General features: G+C 33.7%; 1 protein-coding gene across 1 annotated transcript in view; it reads left to right on the top strand.

The window, feature by feature from the left end:
- SPL2 (E3 Ubiquitin ligase family protein) overlaps positions 1–18,052 on the top strand; it is a 99,158-nt gene that overhangs the window by 26,695 nt on the left and 54,411 nt on the right. The window contains exon 2 of the mRNA XM_089815359.1: positions 3,038–3,139. Within this exon, the coding sequence (XP_089671485.1) occupies positions 3,038–3,139 (102 nt within the window). The remainder of the gene's footprint in view (positions 1–3,037; positions 3,140–18,052) is intronic.

Below are 18,052 nucleotides of genomic sequence, written 5' to 3'. Positions count from 1 at the left end.
GGGTTCATGGTGTTTGCTATTTCTCATATGATATGTAATGAAAGGTGACGATCTTTTGTTGACATATATAAACAAAAGGTAACCATTATAAGATGACAATCTTATAAATGGTAGACCTGTTATCATGGTTCTTTGGGCCGGATTTTGCCGGACACCATGGTAACGAATAAACAAAAGGTAATCTTTGTAAGATGACGATCTTCCAAATGGTATGCTTGTTATCATGAAAATTCTAGAGATTTGTTTTGGACAATCAGAGATCATTGATAAGGAATGCATTATGATTACTCTAGATATTGTTTCAGACAATTAGAGATCATAATATATGTTATGATAGTGTTTATAACATTGTGATTGTAGTTATTTGACAAGTCACTATTTCATAGTGTTAAAGTCAGAGAATATATTGTGTATAGATATCCTTGATACTACTATCGCATAAAATGTTTTTTTTGTCGCTTCTCCCTTGCTAAGGGGGAGTGTTGAAATATAGCATTAATCAAAGTGATTCACTCATTACATTGAGTATTTGTATTCATGGTTTATATGAGCATTGTGTTACATCTCATATTGTTGATAAGTGTATATATGTATATATATAGATGTCTATGTATTCATAAATTACTTAACTAATTGGGCTCTTATGATTAGAAGAGACTATTGTGTTATGAAGTTCTTGAATGTAATTGTTTCACCACTATATGTATCTACAGGACATGACTTTGTTGTAGCCTCTGTTGGATTGATTTTATCGGAGCTACCTCATTGATGATAAATTATCCTTGAGATAAGTATCTTATAAATATAATATATATAATATATGTAATATAATATATATTATGCATTATATCTTATATATATATATATATATAATATATTATATATGTAATATAATATATATTATATATTATGCATTATATATTATTATATAATAATATAATATGCAGACCACATCCATTAACGCTCAACAACCAATTGGTAACCTGTATACAAAAGTATACAGGTTGCCAATCACTCATTGGCAATACAAAAGTATACAGTTTCCCAATCACCCATTGGTAATACAAAAGTATACATGTTACCAATCACCCACTACCATCATCCATTAACGCTCAACAACCAACTCACCCACTATCATCCCTTCTCCCCATCCTCAACATAAACAATTACTTTAGTAAACAAGTACTTTAGTACATCCTCAACATAAACAATTACTGACTGAAAAGGTACTTCTATGCAAAAGGTACTTGTATACAAAAGTATACAGGTTACTTATTTCGTAACACACATACTTATATGGTTAATATATTAATATTATATATATGTTTAAAGGTGAGTTATACATATAGTTATTTATTAACTAAATGGTGATTAACTTTAGAGACATGTCTCCTCTCTCATATTTATATGAGATCCAAATCTGCATTTGGACATCATCAATTACAATGGCCATGATTATACATTTGCAGAAATGATCTTAGTTACTTTAACAGTTTTGTCAATGCATAGGAACAAGTCCTCAGAAAGTATTTATCAGGTTTCTAGTTTTAGTTTTATTGTTGCTGTTGCTGGTGCATTTGCTTAAAGAGTATTTGAGGAAGAGGAACAGTAGCAATTTCCATGATGGCAGTTGGATGATTACTCTGATTTCTGGGCTTCTTGCTTGATATACCTGTATACTGTTTGCAATGCAGCGTTTTTAACAGTATAAGTCACCCTTCATGTTATGTCTAAGATTATTAAACTATCTGATGAATTATAAAATCAATTATTTGTTATTATACTTATATTAGAATTTCAGCGTCTTTTGGATTCTTTATGTGATTTTTAGGTATTTTAAATTTATTTCAATTTGTATTTATAAATTTCAAATGCTAATTTTATTTATTTTAGAGAGATGTTACCTGCTGTCTTGCTTGATATACCTCTATACTGTGCGCATTGAAGTATTTTTTACAATATAAATCACCCTTCATATTATGTCTTTATGATTATTAAACTATCTGATGAATTATGGAATCAATTATTTGTTATTGTACTTATCTTAAAATTTCAGCATCTTTTGGATTCTTTCTGATTTTTAGGTATTTTTGATTTATTTCAATTTGTATTTATAAATTTCAAATGTTAATTTTATTTATTTATTTCCAACCCTGAAAACAGTTTCCCCATCCCAGATCCCTTGATGTCTGCACTTTCAGGAAAAAAATGGCATTCCTGAAACCAGTTCCCGAATTCTAGAACTTGGAGGAATGCTGTAAATAAAAAATAAATTATAATTGATTTTTCTTTGCAATTAAATGCATTTTTGTTGAATTTTCTTTATTACATCATTTTCCATTTTTTTTTCAAAAGAATTTTATTGTATTCAGTTGAATTTTTATAATATAATTTACTTTATTAAATTGCAATCTACTAATTTTAGATGTTTCTACTTAAAATGCGATCTGATTTCTTCTCAAAGACTAGAATTGTCATCTTGTCCTGTCTCACTTTTTCTATGAACTCTGTCAACGTGGAAAGATAAAGTGTAGTTGCTAGCACTTGCCAATTTGATAAACACAGAGGGCAAGGACAAGAAAAACTGCAGGGAAAACTGGAGGTAGTGGAAAGGACTTGAAAATTCAAAGATTTCCTCCATCTCAAATCTTAATTCCAAATTAGTTTTTATTTTCACATCCTTTAATTTTAATGGCACTATTCTTTATTACATTTATTCTTGTGTTCAGACATATTGTACATATGTTATGGATAAGATGAAAGCTTGCAAATGTTGCTGTTCCTGTCTGTGTGAAGAACAATTTTTTCTGTACGCATGTATTTGTGTAACAAAATGTGGTCTTAGCTGTCCTTGTATGTGTCAAAGACATTAGTACTATGTGTCAAAAATACTGTTACATACTGGACTGTAGGTATTTTGTAATATGTTGGAAAAAGTTGTTACAAAATCTGAGTGGAAGATATCATCACGAATGATAAATTATTTAAATTGCTCAAGTGTCTCTATTGTAATCATGATGTGTTTTATTTTTTCCAGTGTTTGTATAATGAATGGAGAGGCCTATTTGGATGGAGCTCAGATTTGCGAGCACTTTTTGGAGGTTCTCTTAAGGAACAAGTCGTATTTTCTATGAGAAAGGTATTGAGCAGAAATTTCCATATTCTTATTTAGTATATGTATGGCAATATTAAGCATATAGCTTAGTTTACTCTGCACCTGTATCTCAGGGATATATACCATGCCCACCTTCATTTTCAATCATATGTGGCACGTCAAAATCCTCTAGCATATATAACTGGCCCACTTGCATCTCTAGGTCTTTGAAAGCCCAAAAGTTGCGAGTTGATATTTAATATTAGGAAAGGCAGAGTGTACATGTGTTACTGAAGTGTGATGAAATTGCTTGATTCAATTTTAGAATGTTGGCTTTAATATCATATTTCTAGCTATCGTGTTAGTGTATCCTAGAAATGTTGGAGTTGTTGAACTTCTACACCTGCATACAGTTTGGGACCCATATATACAGCAGCAAATCTATATTCTTAATATAGCATTTGTTATTGGAAATTTCTGCTAATCAAGGAGGACATTTGTAATGTTAGAAGCCTGGAAATGTTTTTGGTTCATTATAAATATTGAATGATTGCTGAGCAGAAATTCACACAAGTTTAATAAGCATTGAGGTTTTTTAAGTTGGAAACATATGTGAAGTTTTCTGCACCATGACATAGGTACAATTATTATTCTCAAAATGTAATCTTATGTGATATTTTTACAATAGACCTTTTGAAAATCTTATAGGGCAAGAGTATTTGCATGATTTTTCCAACTTCGATGATTTGATATATAATATTTCTTCTGAAGAGAAAAAGCCAAGATTGTGTGCTATAAAAAGTCATGTCAATCTAGAAATATGTGAATACTAATAGTTAATGAACTCCAAAAGATTGTGGTGACGATGGGCTAACAAAAATGACATGGCTCTCAACAAATTGGAGACATGTCCTCATGTCAGAATGAGATGATGCAGTCTAGAAACATGGGAAGGCTAATATATAATAGAACTCCAAAGATTGTGGTGATTGGCTAACAACAATTATTTGGTTATCAGCAAAGAGGAGATGAATTTCCTCAAGGTGATACTAAAAAATTGCAATCTGAGACTCTACAAACCAAGATGATATGTTTGCAAGGTAGGAATCGAAAGTGGCGATGTTTGGAAGAAGATGGATGTCTTGCTACATTGGATCAATGGAGGCCAAAGATTTGGTGATACCAAGCTGATCAAGAACAACAAAAGATGAAGGTTAGTTCTTAATGTGAGGAGTAGGAACTAGTAGATAGCCTTTGATCCATTGGAACATGTAAGATTTATGATATACTCAAGCTTCTCTAAAGTGGGTGTGCAATCTGCATTTGCACTGGGAATGGGGAGACACAAGTTTCTTAATATTTGACTGAAAGTGTGTGGGGACAATCAATGTTGGATATAACACAGTGTCTGGGTCAATATTAGAACAAAACAACTCTAAACATGGTCGATAATGTTAGTCTAGGTTGATCTACCCTCGGGTGTAGCTAGTTCATGGATTAGTCTATACAAATAAGGTAGAAGATAAAGCCACTTGAGATGTGTTAGGACGCTGTTTTGCCAAAACTCATTTTTATCCTTTGTCAGGATGATAGTAATTACCTTCTCAAATGAAAAAAGAAGAGATCAATAATTTTAGCGCAGGTAAAACAGATCAAATGAATTCATTTCATGTTAATAGATTCCATCCCTCTGTCAGGAGGAACCCCATGAGGAATATTGCTAAATACTTTAGCGTGTCTATCAGTATCTTCTGGACATCTAGTGGATGACTCTTTTCTTGTGGCTCTGGTGAAGTTGGCATAATGTGGCACTCTGCCGCCCACTCTATGTCATCATGACGAAAAAGTCTCTGCATTCTCCTCAAGGACACTACTCTGCAACCTCCATCTGAAAGCCCTCTAAGTACCACAGTTCTGCCCTCATGCTGGAATCTCATCTCCAATTTCGCTAGATTGAGTTTGAACTCCACTAGTGAAGCCATCCATGTCATGCCGAGGATGACATCATAATCTCCCATGTCCACAACATAGAACTCATCCTCCAACTCGTAGCCATCTCCAAACCTGATGCGAAGATTAGATATCTTCCGAGTGCATAATAACTTATCACCATTAGCCACCATGACTCTAAACCCATCATGCTCCTCTGTCTGTAACCCTCTCCTGGCTACCAACTGTGCATCTATGAAGTTATGTGTAGCCCCAGTGTCAATAAGAGATATCACTTTCTGCCCTTGGATAGTACCCCTGACCTTAAATGTGATTGCCTTTTGGGCCCCTGTCAAGCGTGCCAACGATCTATCATCCTTAGGAATGTTTCTCTCCTCTATAGTGTTACCCTCATCTGAATCGGAGTGCTGATCCTCCCCTTCTGACTCTGACTCTTCTGCTGAAAAATACTCCATTTGATTTGCCTTAGCCTTGAGAGAACATTTATGAGATAAGTCCCAAGGCTCTCTACAATGGAAGCACAGCTTCTTCTTTCGAAGTTCATTCAAGGTTTCATTGTCTAGTCCTTTTGATCCTTCTTTGGGTTTGCTATACTCTTTCTGAAATGATTTTTTGTCTTTGTCCTTGCGGTAGGAAGAATTTGTTGAATGGTTTTTTCCTTTGTATACCGAAGGGGCTAAATCTCATGCCTTTTTAGTTGCTTCAGCTAACGTGAGTGGATCATGTCCCTTCACCCAACCTCGTAATGGATCAGCAAGACCATCACAAAATAACACCACCAATCTCCTAGGAGAGATATTAGTAACAAGTACAGACAAGCGCTGAAACTCGGCAATGTAAGCATCCACAGAACCTGACTGTTTTAACTGTGCTAGCTCCTTGAAATGTAACTCGGGATCCTTAGTGTCAAATCTCCCAATCAATGTTTCGGTGAATTCCTCATAGGATGTAATCTGATTACGCCCCAAAGTCACCATGCCATGATGCCACCATTCATGTGCAACGCCATCCAAGTGCATAGCCGCATACTTGATAGCCTCCTCCTCAGGCATAGGATTTAGCTGCAAGTATGTATCTACCTTCTGCACCCAAGCTCGTGCAGTCATCTTCCCTGAAGCATCATAATAAGGTAAAAAAAGTTTTCCAACTTTCTTCCTCAGCTCAAAGTTTTGATTCCTCCCTCCTGCTTTAGGCATGTGTCTCATCCTCAAGTCCATATAATCTCTAAGAGAAATATCCGCCTGAAACTCTGGTCCACTAGCCTCCCAGTCCCTCCTGAACTGATCCTGTAACTCGGTAATCTGCGGTTCGTTTACTGGTTGAACCGGATCTCTGGGTGGAAAAGTGGGTAGAAGAGGTCTCGAGCTCGCAGTCCGTGCTGGGCGTGCAACGTGTCTAAAGTTATCAGCCTCATTCCCATTGTTGCCGTGTCCATTATTACCATTAATGTTATTCTCAGGACCATTGTTGTTGCCTTGGCCTTCATGGTTATTGTTTCCCCCGTTGTTATTGTTTCTCTCGTTGTTATTGTTTCTGTTGTTGGCATCACCTGGATTAATATTGACACCCATCTGTCTAGCCATGAGCTGCAACATCATGTCCATTCGCCTATTCTGCTCCTGCTGCATACGCTGCCCCTGCTCTAATGTATCCAGTAACTGTCGGAACAGTACCTCCCCCTGATCTGGACCAGCATTTCTGCCTCCGCCTAATCCTGTATTCCTGTCATCTCGATCACCCATATTATTGTCCTGATCACTGAATATCTCCTCTGTGTCTGTATGGTTGAATTCAATGTCCCCCTGCACGGATGTACTAGACTGTTTGCTTTGCAAGTCTGAAATCCTATTTTGTCTTGCTCTGGTATCGCGGAAATTATAAGACCCCTGTCGCATGCTCAAACATAAATGCTTAGCCTGTGTTTTTTACTTACTTTTTCCCTCTATCCGGCTGTTCCAAATTCCCTATAAGACCTCCACAGGATGGCAGGACTTATAGCTCTGATACCACTGTAATGGGCACCCCTGGATGTCCCAACTAACTAAACCAAATTGCTGAAAGGAATTATGTCAAATAGTTTGCATTCAACTTCTTAAAACCCCTTATAACTCTGGAAATCAAACGTTTATTTGTTTGTTGTGTTTCGTGCATGGAATTGGTATCATACAACATAAACAAGAAAGAAACTACAATAATATGCAAAGTGGAAATGAACTGCTGCTAATAAAATGTTATTTTTCAGAATTCATAAAACCAAATACATGGCAGATTTATCAACTCACTAATTACTTCAACAATATTGTCATAATACTCCAGCCCATGCTTACGAACTTGCTGCTACAATACTTTGTCCTCCAATCAGTCCACTACCTTCATAATACCATTCCCTCCAAGCGGCATAAGCGTCGGACAAGTAGTGAAGAAGATATGAGCAAAATATCAAATCTGCCTGTAGCCGGAAATGCAACTAAACTGCTTGATAATGAAGCCAATAAGAAAGAATTCCAAAGGCCAAACCCCAAAGGAATGACGTCTAGAATGTTACAAGAGAGGATAGACGTCCTCAAATGCCAAGAACAAAGCTGCAACTCACACACCAATTTCTTCTCATATTCAACCTGTCTAATGAAGCTACAAATGCTTCCTTTTATTCTATTCCCACGGGTCCGCTCAACTCATATGGGCAATGTGGGATAAAGATGTGTAATATAAAACATATATTAAAATACCCCTTATGTCTCCCTTGGGTACACATCACCATAAAATAAATATTAAAGTAACACTTTAATATTTTACAATTAAATTAGACATTACTTTAATAAAACTTCAGGCATTAAAATGTATTAGCAATCGGACTCCGAATAATGCGAGTGATAGCTCATCGGAAAGCTCTCACCGAGGAGTATCGAATCCAATCACCAAAATTGACCTGCACTGTGTCCTGCCGACTTACTAAAAATAGTAAGTATGCCTGAAACTGAGTAAATCAACTTCGTTTTGGCCCAAATTGGAAATGACTAGGCCAAAACACTCCAAGATCCCATTAAACCCTTCGTTAGCCCTCGGGACCATGTAGAACAAGGCTAACGCACACACACTTGGTCAACTGCTAAAATGGGGACATTACAGTTATGGAGATCATGATGACACCATAAAGTCGTGAGAGTCACCAAGGACGAATAATTTCTTTTGACTTAACATGGAAAGTGGGAGATGGATAGGTGAAAGATTTAGGCTTCATTTTTAACATCCTTTTAGAGTCTTTCATGGTGGAGGGGCCTCAAATGTTGTTCAAATAATATATATATATATATATATATATATTTTTTTTTTGAAAATTGTAAAGTTGCGTGGTTGTTAGTTGAGGTAAGATGCAACCATATATTTTGTGTACAATGTACTAGTCTCTTGCTCACGTTGATGTAGAGGCTTTGTCCATTGATTGAGTAATTGAGATAACTCTAGAGGTTGACAAGATTTTCATGTTTGTCTTTGCTTGTCACATTTTCTGAGCAATCCTAAGGTAATTCCTGAAGTTGGAAATGCAAAGGTTTCTTTATAAGATTTTTATTTAATGTTTAATTCTAAAATTTTAATTTATAAATTTCAATGTTACATGGGGACACTTTCAACCTAGTGTCCACTTGTTCCATGTGACGACATTTACCCAACGTGGAATCACATGTCCACCAAAGGTCGATCATCCTCTAATGTGCAATAAAGTATGTGCAACAACATGGAGATCTTTAAAGTGATATGTGCACTAAATGTGAATTCAATATATAAAGTGCAATGATTATGCCGATAGGAAAATATAACCCTAAAAACAATATAAAAATGATAGCACAAAAGAGGAAAATAATTGTTGTTGTAGTGTTCAAGTTTGTTCACTTTTACAAACATAAATTTGAAAGTTAAAATTTTTATCAAACGGTAAAGTTTTAATTCTTTTTCCAAGATCCAATAGACTATTATAGATTATATCTATTTCATTTTCACTACAATGACTTCAACACTCTTAGATTCAAATTTGGAAATTTAAATGGATCATCCATTTTCAATCCGATCGTATTTTACCAACTCTCACATTAAAACTTTTCAAATCATCTCTTCACAAATATTCAAATAAAACATCAAAGTAATAAAAAACATCGTTAAAAATTTGGAAGCAATTTATTGATTATTTTATATAGTTTCATTAAATTTTCAATTGTAATTGGGTTTCATTTAGGATATGTTAAAGATGAGGGTTGATCTTATATAATAAAGATGAATGCAACACAATATAAAATAATAACAAAAAAATGATATGTAAAATTTAATAGCAAAATTTAATAAAAAAGATATATTAAACTATATATGAAATATAAAGAAATATAAAATTACATTTTGATAAACATAATTTATAAAAATAGTATAAATAATTTTGATCATTAATTTTATAGATAAAATTAAATATATAATCAAATATGAAATGCAGTAAATTATTTTCTAAGCATATTATTTTATCACATAAAAGTATTTTTTCGTATAAAGTATTATAGATTCTATACAACCTACTATATATATATATATATATAATTTTAGATAATTGATGAATAAATATCTAATATAATCAAGCTGGAAATATGATTTTTTAATAATAATATTTTTTCTTTAATTTAAATTTCTAATAATAATCTAAAATGATAATATAATTTATGTATGATCTTCAAAATGTTTAAAAGCTATTCTTTATTATTAATTTTATAGTATATTTTATTATTATGATTATATCATGTTATTATTGTTATATTATACTATTATATTGTAATAATAATATATTATAATTATATTATTAAAGAATAGCACGTCCTAGATACAATGAGTATTAAGTGGGCTATTCTTACTAATTAAATATAAACTTTTGTTGAATCATAATATTGTACAAAAATTAGATTAAAAAGAGTGTAATTTGATACATACAAACAAATATCTTATACAAAATACATGGAAGGAAACAAGTTAAGATGGGCGAAAACACCCAGTAGTTGAGCTAACTTTGTGCACCTCAAACACCTAAATCATAAATCAGTTTTTACCAATTTTTTTGGTGTATGTAGGTGAGTGAAGTGCTTAAAGCTAAGGTTTCCTGCTATGTTCATGCATCAATAGTTGCACACTAAAAAATGTCAATACTTGTGGCTAAATGTCTCAATAGTCGGCTATTTGTAGATGTGTTTTCATTTTTTGGGCTCTTTTAAAATTAGTAGTTGGGAGTATCTACCACGAAAAAACATTGATGATTGTTGGACTTACTATCTATAATTGGGTCTTTTCCCCTAATCTAATCATTAAAATTCTTTCTACTTATCATACAAATGATGAAATTTTGGAATATATCATCATAGAATGTGATCTAAAATATTTTATATTTATATTGAAACAATTGACTCTTTCTCAAATACAATGTTTATTATTATAATAAAAAAAGTTTACCAGTTTGTATAACAACAAATATTGTTTCTTCAAATGAAATATTTATTTTATGATTGACCATAAAACACCGCTTAAAATACTTATAAAAATAAAATAAAATTGCATTATCTTATTTAAATATAAAGAATAAAAAGAACAAATAATTTGTCTACAATTTTTTTTAACAATTCATGAAATGAAATAAAAGCTTTTTTTGATTAAATTAAAAAATATGTCAGCTCATAATAGTTCTATTTCAATGCTTTTCCTAAAAAGTAAGATAGTCTTTGACTCAGTCAAGAACCATGTATATAGGTCATTGTATATAGATTGGGAAACATAAACGGGTTAGGCACAACTTGCTAATAATATTAATTGTTTGGAAAGCATGTCACATGTTATAAATCCCATTACCCATATTTATTGTTTGAAACAACCAATGTGCAGGTCATTAAATGCAGTTCTCTCAGGTAACTGCATATATACATCCGTCCACCAGATTAATTGCTATAATAGACATAACCAAGAGCAATTGAACCTCTACCACGCCCACGCAAATTGTGACAAATCTATAATCAATTCAATGTAAAGATCAAATGCATTTCAAAAAATGAATAAAATTCGAGTATACCAACGATTTATTAAAAAGAACATTCAATACCCACAAGTAAATTCCAATCCAAAATGATTCCCAGATAGGATCCAATGCAAAAATTCTAGTCAATCAAACAAAAGAAAAATCTTAAAAGAAACAAATTTAATTTTATATAACAGAAAGTTGGTTAGAATATGTACTTTTAAATAATTTATTTTAATTGGTGCAATTTTTCTGATTTTCTGAATCACAATCCCCTTTAATTCATCAAGGAATCTCCCCCTCTCAATGCCATTGACTGGCGGAGGAGACGGCATAAATTATGAACTAAATTTGTTTAAAAAAAACTCAATGTAGGGTCTCAATTACATACAAATCGGGGCAACTACAAGAAACTTTTTTCCTTTCTGTAGGATGGAATAACAGAAGATATCAGGGAAAGAGAATGACGAAAATACTAAGCCAATAACCAAACCACAAAATAATGTTAATGTTGCAGACACGACATCAACCAAAGACAGCATTTGAAATGAAATTTGATAGAAGGAAAATGCAATTATCGATAGCAGAAAATGACCAGAAGCAAGCCTAAGAAAATTCAATTCATACTTTGTTTATAGGCAAAGTCAAAAGAATTTGGAATCTGTACCTCACGATTGCCACAATAATGGAAATATGAAGATCTTAAACAATCACAAAAGTGTTGAAGTTTAGCATCTGTCAAAGTAATCATCAGATTATACGTACCTGTGCATATATATATATATATATATATATCTGAGTTTTATGATTGCCTCCGATTCATATTGGGTTGGCTGATGACACTTGCTGTTACACCGATCAGGGATCAGGTTCTCATCACTGATCTTGCTATGTCTTAACTTCAGGCAAGCATCCGATAATGAATCGGGCTGTATATGATCTTAGACAAAGTCTGATTATAATTACTGTGCATTTTGGATATATATACAATATTTGTATCACACCCGATAAGTATCAGGCTTGTTGTATTGCTGTGTATAACACCCGACAAGTATCGGGCTTGTTATCCTTAACTAATCAGAACTTACAGTATGAGTCATGACCACGTAGGATCATGACTCTACGTGGCCTTTGCTCACGTAGAGTCATGCCCCTACGAGGGCATGTCGGGCATGTCTCTTCTATATGATATATATGCTCACCGAACTTGGAGACAATGCAATACCAAGTACAACAAATTTACAGTCCCAAGATCGTTCTTTAACTTGCAGTTTCAAAGTAGACATTGTCAGCATTGGCCATTGAAGATTAAATCTGAAGATTTATACATCAGCATTAAGAAAGGTAAGACTGTAATTATTTTTACGAGTATTTCTATCAGAGATCCTGTATGCAATAACATATGGTATCAGAGCCATTCTGATAAGAAATTATTACTCAATAATTACAGTCTTTTTGATAAGAAGTAATAATTCAGAAATTGCACATATTTATTTACAAAATTCAGAAAAAGATCTTCAATCTTCTCAAATCAAAATGACAAACCACGTAAGGCTAGAAGATAGGTTGGAAGGGGCAACAAATTTTTCTTCATGGAAAACTCGTGTTATGATTATTTTAAGAGAAATGAAATTAGAAGAATATGTGGAAACAAATAAAGTCATTCCTGACAATGAGCAAGAGAAAACTACATGGAAAAGACATAATAACAAAGCTATGAAAATAATTATAGATTCTATGAAAGATCATATTCTCCCTTCAATCTCAAATCTTAATACAGCATTCAAAATGTTCTCTAAAATTAAGAGTACTAGCAGACTGCTGATATTAAAACAGGATTTGTTATACATTAAAATGAACAATGGAGAATCTATAACGTCATATTTTCTGAGAATATCTGAACTAAAAGGTCAACTTGCGACTATTGGTAATCAAGTTGATGAAAAAGAACTTTCCATGATTGCCCTAAGAGGTCTTCCCATATCTTGGGAAAACTTTATCAGAGGTCTAAGCTCCTAACCTGAGTTTCCTAAGTTTGAATCTCGCAAAAATAGAGTGTACTCAAGAAGAGTCAAGGTTAATTTCTTAGGGGATAATTCTAAACCAAGAGGGAGATATTCAAGCACTTCAAGTAAGTACAAATAAGAAAAGGTCATTTAAACGAAATAAAAGAGGATCAAATAAACCATATAAGAAAAGAGATTGGTCTAAAGTGCGATGTTTTAAATGTGAAAAACTTGGTTACTCACATAATTTCTGTTCTAAACGAAAAAGAATTCAAGCAGCCCTATCAGAGATAAAAGAAGAAAAGAGGAAGTAAAGGAGTTCCATGCATTCTATCTAGCATTATTGAGTGAATTAAACTCAAATAAAAACACATGGATTATTGACAGTGGAGCATCTTGACATATAATAGGCTTCAAATGAAAAATTGAAAACTTCCCAAAATGCACCGCAGAAGAAGTAACCATAGGAGATAACTCCACCCATCCAATCAAGGGAATCAGAACCTGCTCAATTCAACTAAATTCCGGGATCACTCTTAAGTTTGATAATGTATTATATGTACCTGGAATTAGAAGAAACCTTGTCTCTGTATCTGGTCTCTTTGATCAAGGATACTGAATTGCTTTCCAAGAAGACAAAGTTTTGTCTTGGCCTAAAAAGGCTAATATCAAGAAAGCTGTCCCCATTGGAATTAGAGATTGGAGTCTATATAGACTTTGTAACCTTTAGAACTTTGCCCTATGTCATGAAATCTAAGAAAACAGAGATTTGGCATAGAAGACTAGGCCATCTCCATTTTTTGAGCCTTACCATCTATAAGTAAAATTGTAAAAGGCTTACTCAGTCTTAAATCTGACCATGCAGGAGTTTGTAAAGGGTGTGCTCTAGGAAAAAATTCCAAACAGTCCTATCTTAAAAGTGTTCACAAATCAAAATCTATTCTTGAACTTGTTCATACTGACTTGTATGGTCCTATGTGCACACATTCTATAAATGGGTGTCTCTACTATATAATCTTTGTTGATGACTACTCTAGGAGAACTTGGATTTACATTCTAAAATAAAAAGAGTTTAGTGAAGTTCTTTCTAAATTCAAAGAATTCAAAGCCCTAGTAGAAAATCAGTTTGGAGAGAAAATCAAAATTCTTTGATTTGACAATGGAGGTGAATAAATTTTTGATATTTTTAAAGACTTTTGCATTTTTGTTAGGATTAAGAGGGAGTTTTTTGTACCTTATAATCCTCAACAGAATGGAGTTGTAGAATGTAAAAATAGGTCAATCATAGAGTCAGCGAAATCCATGATTCATGATCAAAACTTTCACACTTCATTTTGGGCAGAAGCATCTAACACTGCTGTTTATATTCAAAACCGTTGTCCTCACTCAGTATTGGATAACATTAACTCAATATTGGATAACATTACTCCAGAAGAAGTTTTTACAGGAATCAAACTAGACCTTAGCCATCTCAGGATATTTGGATGTCCACTCTATGTTCACATTCCTAAAGAGAAAAGAACAAAGCTAGAACCGTCCGGGAAGAAAGGAGTTCTCATCAGTTACAGTGAAAATTCCAAAGGTTATAAAATCTATATTCCAGGACAGAAAACAATTGAGATCAGTAGAGATGTTAAATTTGAAGAAGACATTGCCTTCAATTTGTCTAAATACAATGATGAATCAATCTTAGAACATATCTCAGACTCAAGCAAAGGTCACCCTGCAGAGAATGAGAGGGAATATAATTCTGAACCTTCTACATCAAATCCCAAAGAAGTTGAAAATAACAACAATAAGAAGAGACCACTTTGGTCCAGAAAGTTTATAGAGGAAAATTATATTGTAACCTAATGAAGTGTTAAAAGAAAGCAAGAAGACAAGAACTCACTCTTGTTATGTTGCCCTAATAACAAAATTTAACAAAACAAAATATTCTAACTCTACAGATGCATTAGCAAGCCAACCTTGGAAAGAGGCCATGATTGAAGAATACAATTCTATATTGAAGAATGATGTATGGGATGTCGTACCTCGACCTAAAGACAAATCAATAGTCTCTTCCAGATGGCTTTTCAAAATCAAGCATGCACCTGATAGTAGTATTGAGAAATACAAGGCAAGGTTTTTGGCACGCGAATTCTCTCTAAAGGAAGGTATAGATTATGAGGAAACTTTCGCTCTAGTTGCAAGATACACATCTATCAGAACCATCCTAGCTATCGCTGCATCAAAAGGGTGGATCAGATATCGGAATCTGGCAATCACGATTATTGATGTGCCCTTGTCTGTTCTATGATAGAAAATTCTCTGGCTTCGGTTACACCTTTCTTTACACGTGATTGATGGATCTTTTGATATTCGATACCTTTCCCTCGAAATCCTTGTCTTCGACTAGATATGAATGCTAATGCTCCATTTATGCTTCTGAGCCTTCGTGTAGTAATGAGGAAGCCGACAAATAAGAATATACCAAATTGTTTGAATCTGTTCAACTGCGATGAATATTTGGCCAGACCATAACGTGTCTCTTGCATGACCTTCAACTCTGATTCACGATCTCCAAATTAACTTGTTTGTAATCTTCCATTAAGTTAGAAATATCTTTGACGAAAGGAATATTGAATTGCCACTTGAACTTTTAATTCAAAATCTTCTAACTACATATGTTTCAAACTTTGATGCCTTCTCCAATGTACACAACTCGTATTTAAGATATCAAATTCGGGTAAGTTCCCGTGAATTGCTTTATAACAAAATAGTTATTATTTAATAAATCTCTTTATTAATTAATTTATATTAGTCAATGATTTTGAGACTAATATAAAATAATTAATAGGAAATAATTAATTTATTATTTGACTTTAAAAGTCATTGAGGGACATTACAAATCTCCCCTCCCTCATGTTGCTTGTCCACAAGCAATTGAAGGTTTGGATGTTGGAGCACTTGTGTGCCTTCCCATGTCACATCATCTATTGGGAATTTTTTCCACTGTATAAGGTATTCTTTGATGGAGTGATTCCGCAAATGCCTTTCATGAATATCTAGAACCTTCTCAGGTATGGTTTCCAACTTCCCTTCTGAATCCAACGGAGCTAATTCTTTAGATACTAACACCCGTTTGCCTAAAACCTTTTTGAGGCAGGAGACATGGAAAACATTATGAATTCGACTACCCTCAGGTAAGTTTAATTCATAAGTCACTGCTCCAATTTTCTTGACAATTTGATAGGGTCCATAGAAATGGGGTTTCAGTTTTTCAGCTCCACTACGTTTGAGTGAAGATTGTCGATATGGTTGTAGCTTGAGATACACCAACTCACCTTCATCAAAATTGCATTTTGTATGTTTCTTGTTTGAATAGAGTTTCTGTTGATTTTGTGCAAATTGTAAGTTTTTCTTGAGGGCTTTTAAAATATCCTGATTTCCGTGAAGCCAATTTTGAGCTTTGGGTACATTACTATGGGCAAAAGCAAGATCAACAAAAGATACAACATCGTATCCATATAAAGCCTTGAATGGAGTGTTGTAGCAATATTCCCCTAAATATAACCATCAGATCTAAACCTTTTGATGCCCCACCACATAATTGCGAAGATAGCCTTCGATCCATTTGTTCACAATTTTCGTTGGCTCATCTGTTTGTGAATGATAACTAGTGTTGTGGTTCAAATTTGTACCTGTTAATTTGAACAATTCTTCCCAAAAGTTGCTCAGGAATCTACTGTCTCCATCGCTAATGATGTTCTTTGGCAAACCATGTAAGCGGAATACTTCTTTGAAAATTAATTCGGCAATTTGAATGGATGTGAATTTTGTGGTAATAGCAAATAAATGGGCAAATTTTGTCAGTCTATCAACTACAACAAAAATACAAGCTATACCTTGCACACGGGGTAATCCAGTAATAAAATCCATGGATATACTTTCTCATTTTTGTACTGGAATGGGTAAGGGCTGAAGTAATCCGATTGGATATGAATGTTTGACTTTAATTTGCTAGCATGTGATACATTCCTTCACATATTGTAAAACATCATTTTTGAGCCCTTTCCATGTGAACCGTTCACGGATTTGCCTGTAAGTCTTAAAATAACCAGGATGTCCTGCCAAAGGTAAATCATGAAGTGCTTGCATAATTTTCAATTTTAATTTAGATCCTGGTACAAGGAAAATTCTATCTTTATAATAAATGATCTCATTTATAACCTTGTGTCTTTCATCCTAAATATTCCCATCCAAAATGTCACAAGCAAACGTATTTTTAGAATATTCTACTTATAGCAGGGATTTCCAATCAGCTGTTACGCCCGAAATAGTTTTTATTTCAGGTTTCTTGGATAATGCATCAGCAACCACATTGTTCTTACCTTTAACATGTTCAATCTCAAAATCATAAGCGTGGACTTTACTAACCCACTTCTGCTGCCTGTTATTCAAATCTTTTTGGTTCAAGAAATATCTCAAACTTTTATTGTCAGTTTTAACTACAAATCTGCCACCAGCTAAATATTGCTGAAATTTAGCCAATGCATGCATAATTGCCAACATTTCCTTGTCATATATTGAATACAATCTTTCAGCATTATTGAGTTTCCCACTTTCATAAGTGATAGGATGCATATTCTGCATTAGAACTGCCCCTATTCCTTCATCAGAAGCATCACATTCTAAAACAAATGGCTGTTTGAAATCCGGAAGTGCAAGAATTGGACAAGAACTCATTATCTCTTTAAGTTTGTTAAACACTTGTTGTGCTTCTTCAGTCCATCTGAATGCCCCCTTTTTGGTAAGATCTGTTAGTGGTGCTCCGAGTTGTGAAAATCCTCTAACAAACCTCCTGTAATAATTGCATAGACCAAAGAAACCTTGTAGATTTGAAAGATTTCGTGGAGGTGGCCAATCCAAAATGGCTCTAATCTTCTCCTGATGTACTTGCACACCTTGAGCATTGATCATATACCC

Source organism: Cupressus sempervirens, chromosome 2 (genome assembly GCF_028749045.1).
Source record: "Cupressus sempervirens isolate cs-2001-9-10 chromosome 2, ASM2874904v1, whole genome shotgun sequence".
Lineage (NCBI taxonomy): Eukaryota > Viridiplantae > Streptophyta > Pinopsida > Cupressales > Cupressaceae > Cupressus > Cupressus sempervirens.
The sequence above is the reverse complement of the archived record's forward strand: the minus strand, read 5'-3'. Positions and strand labels throughout refer to the sequence as shown.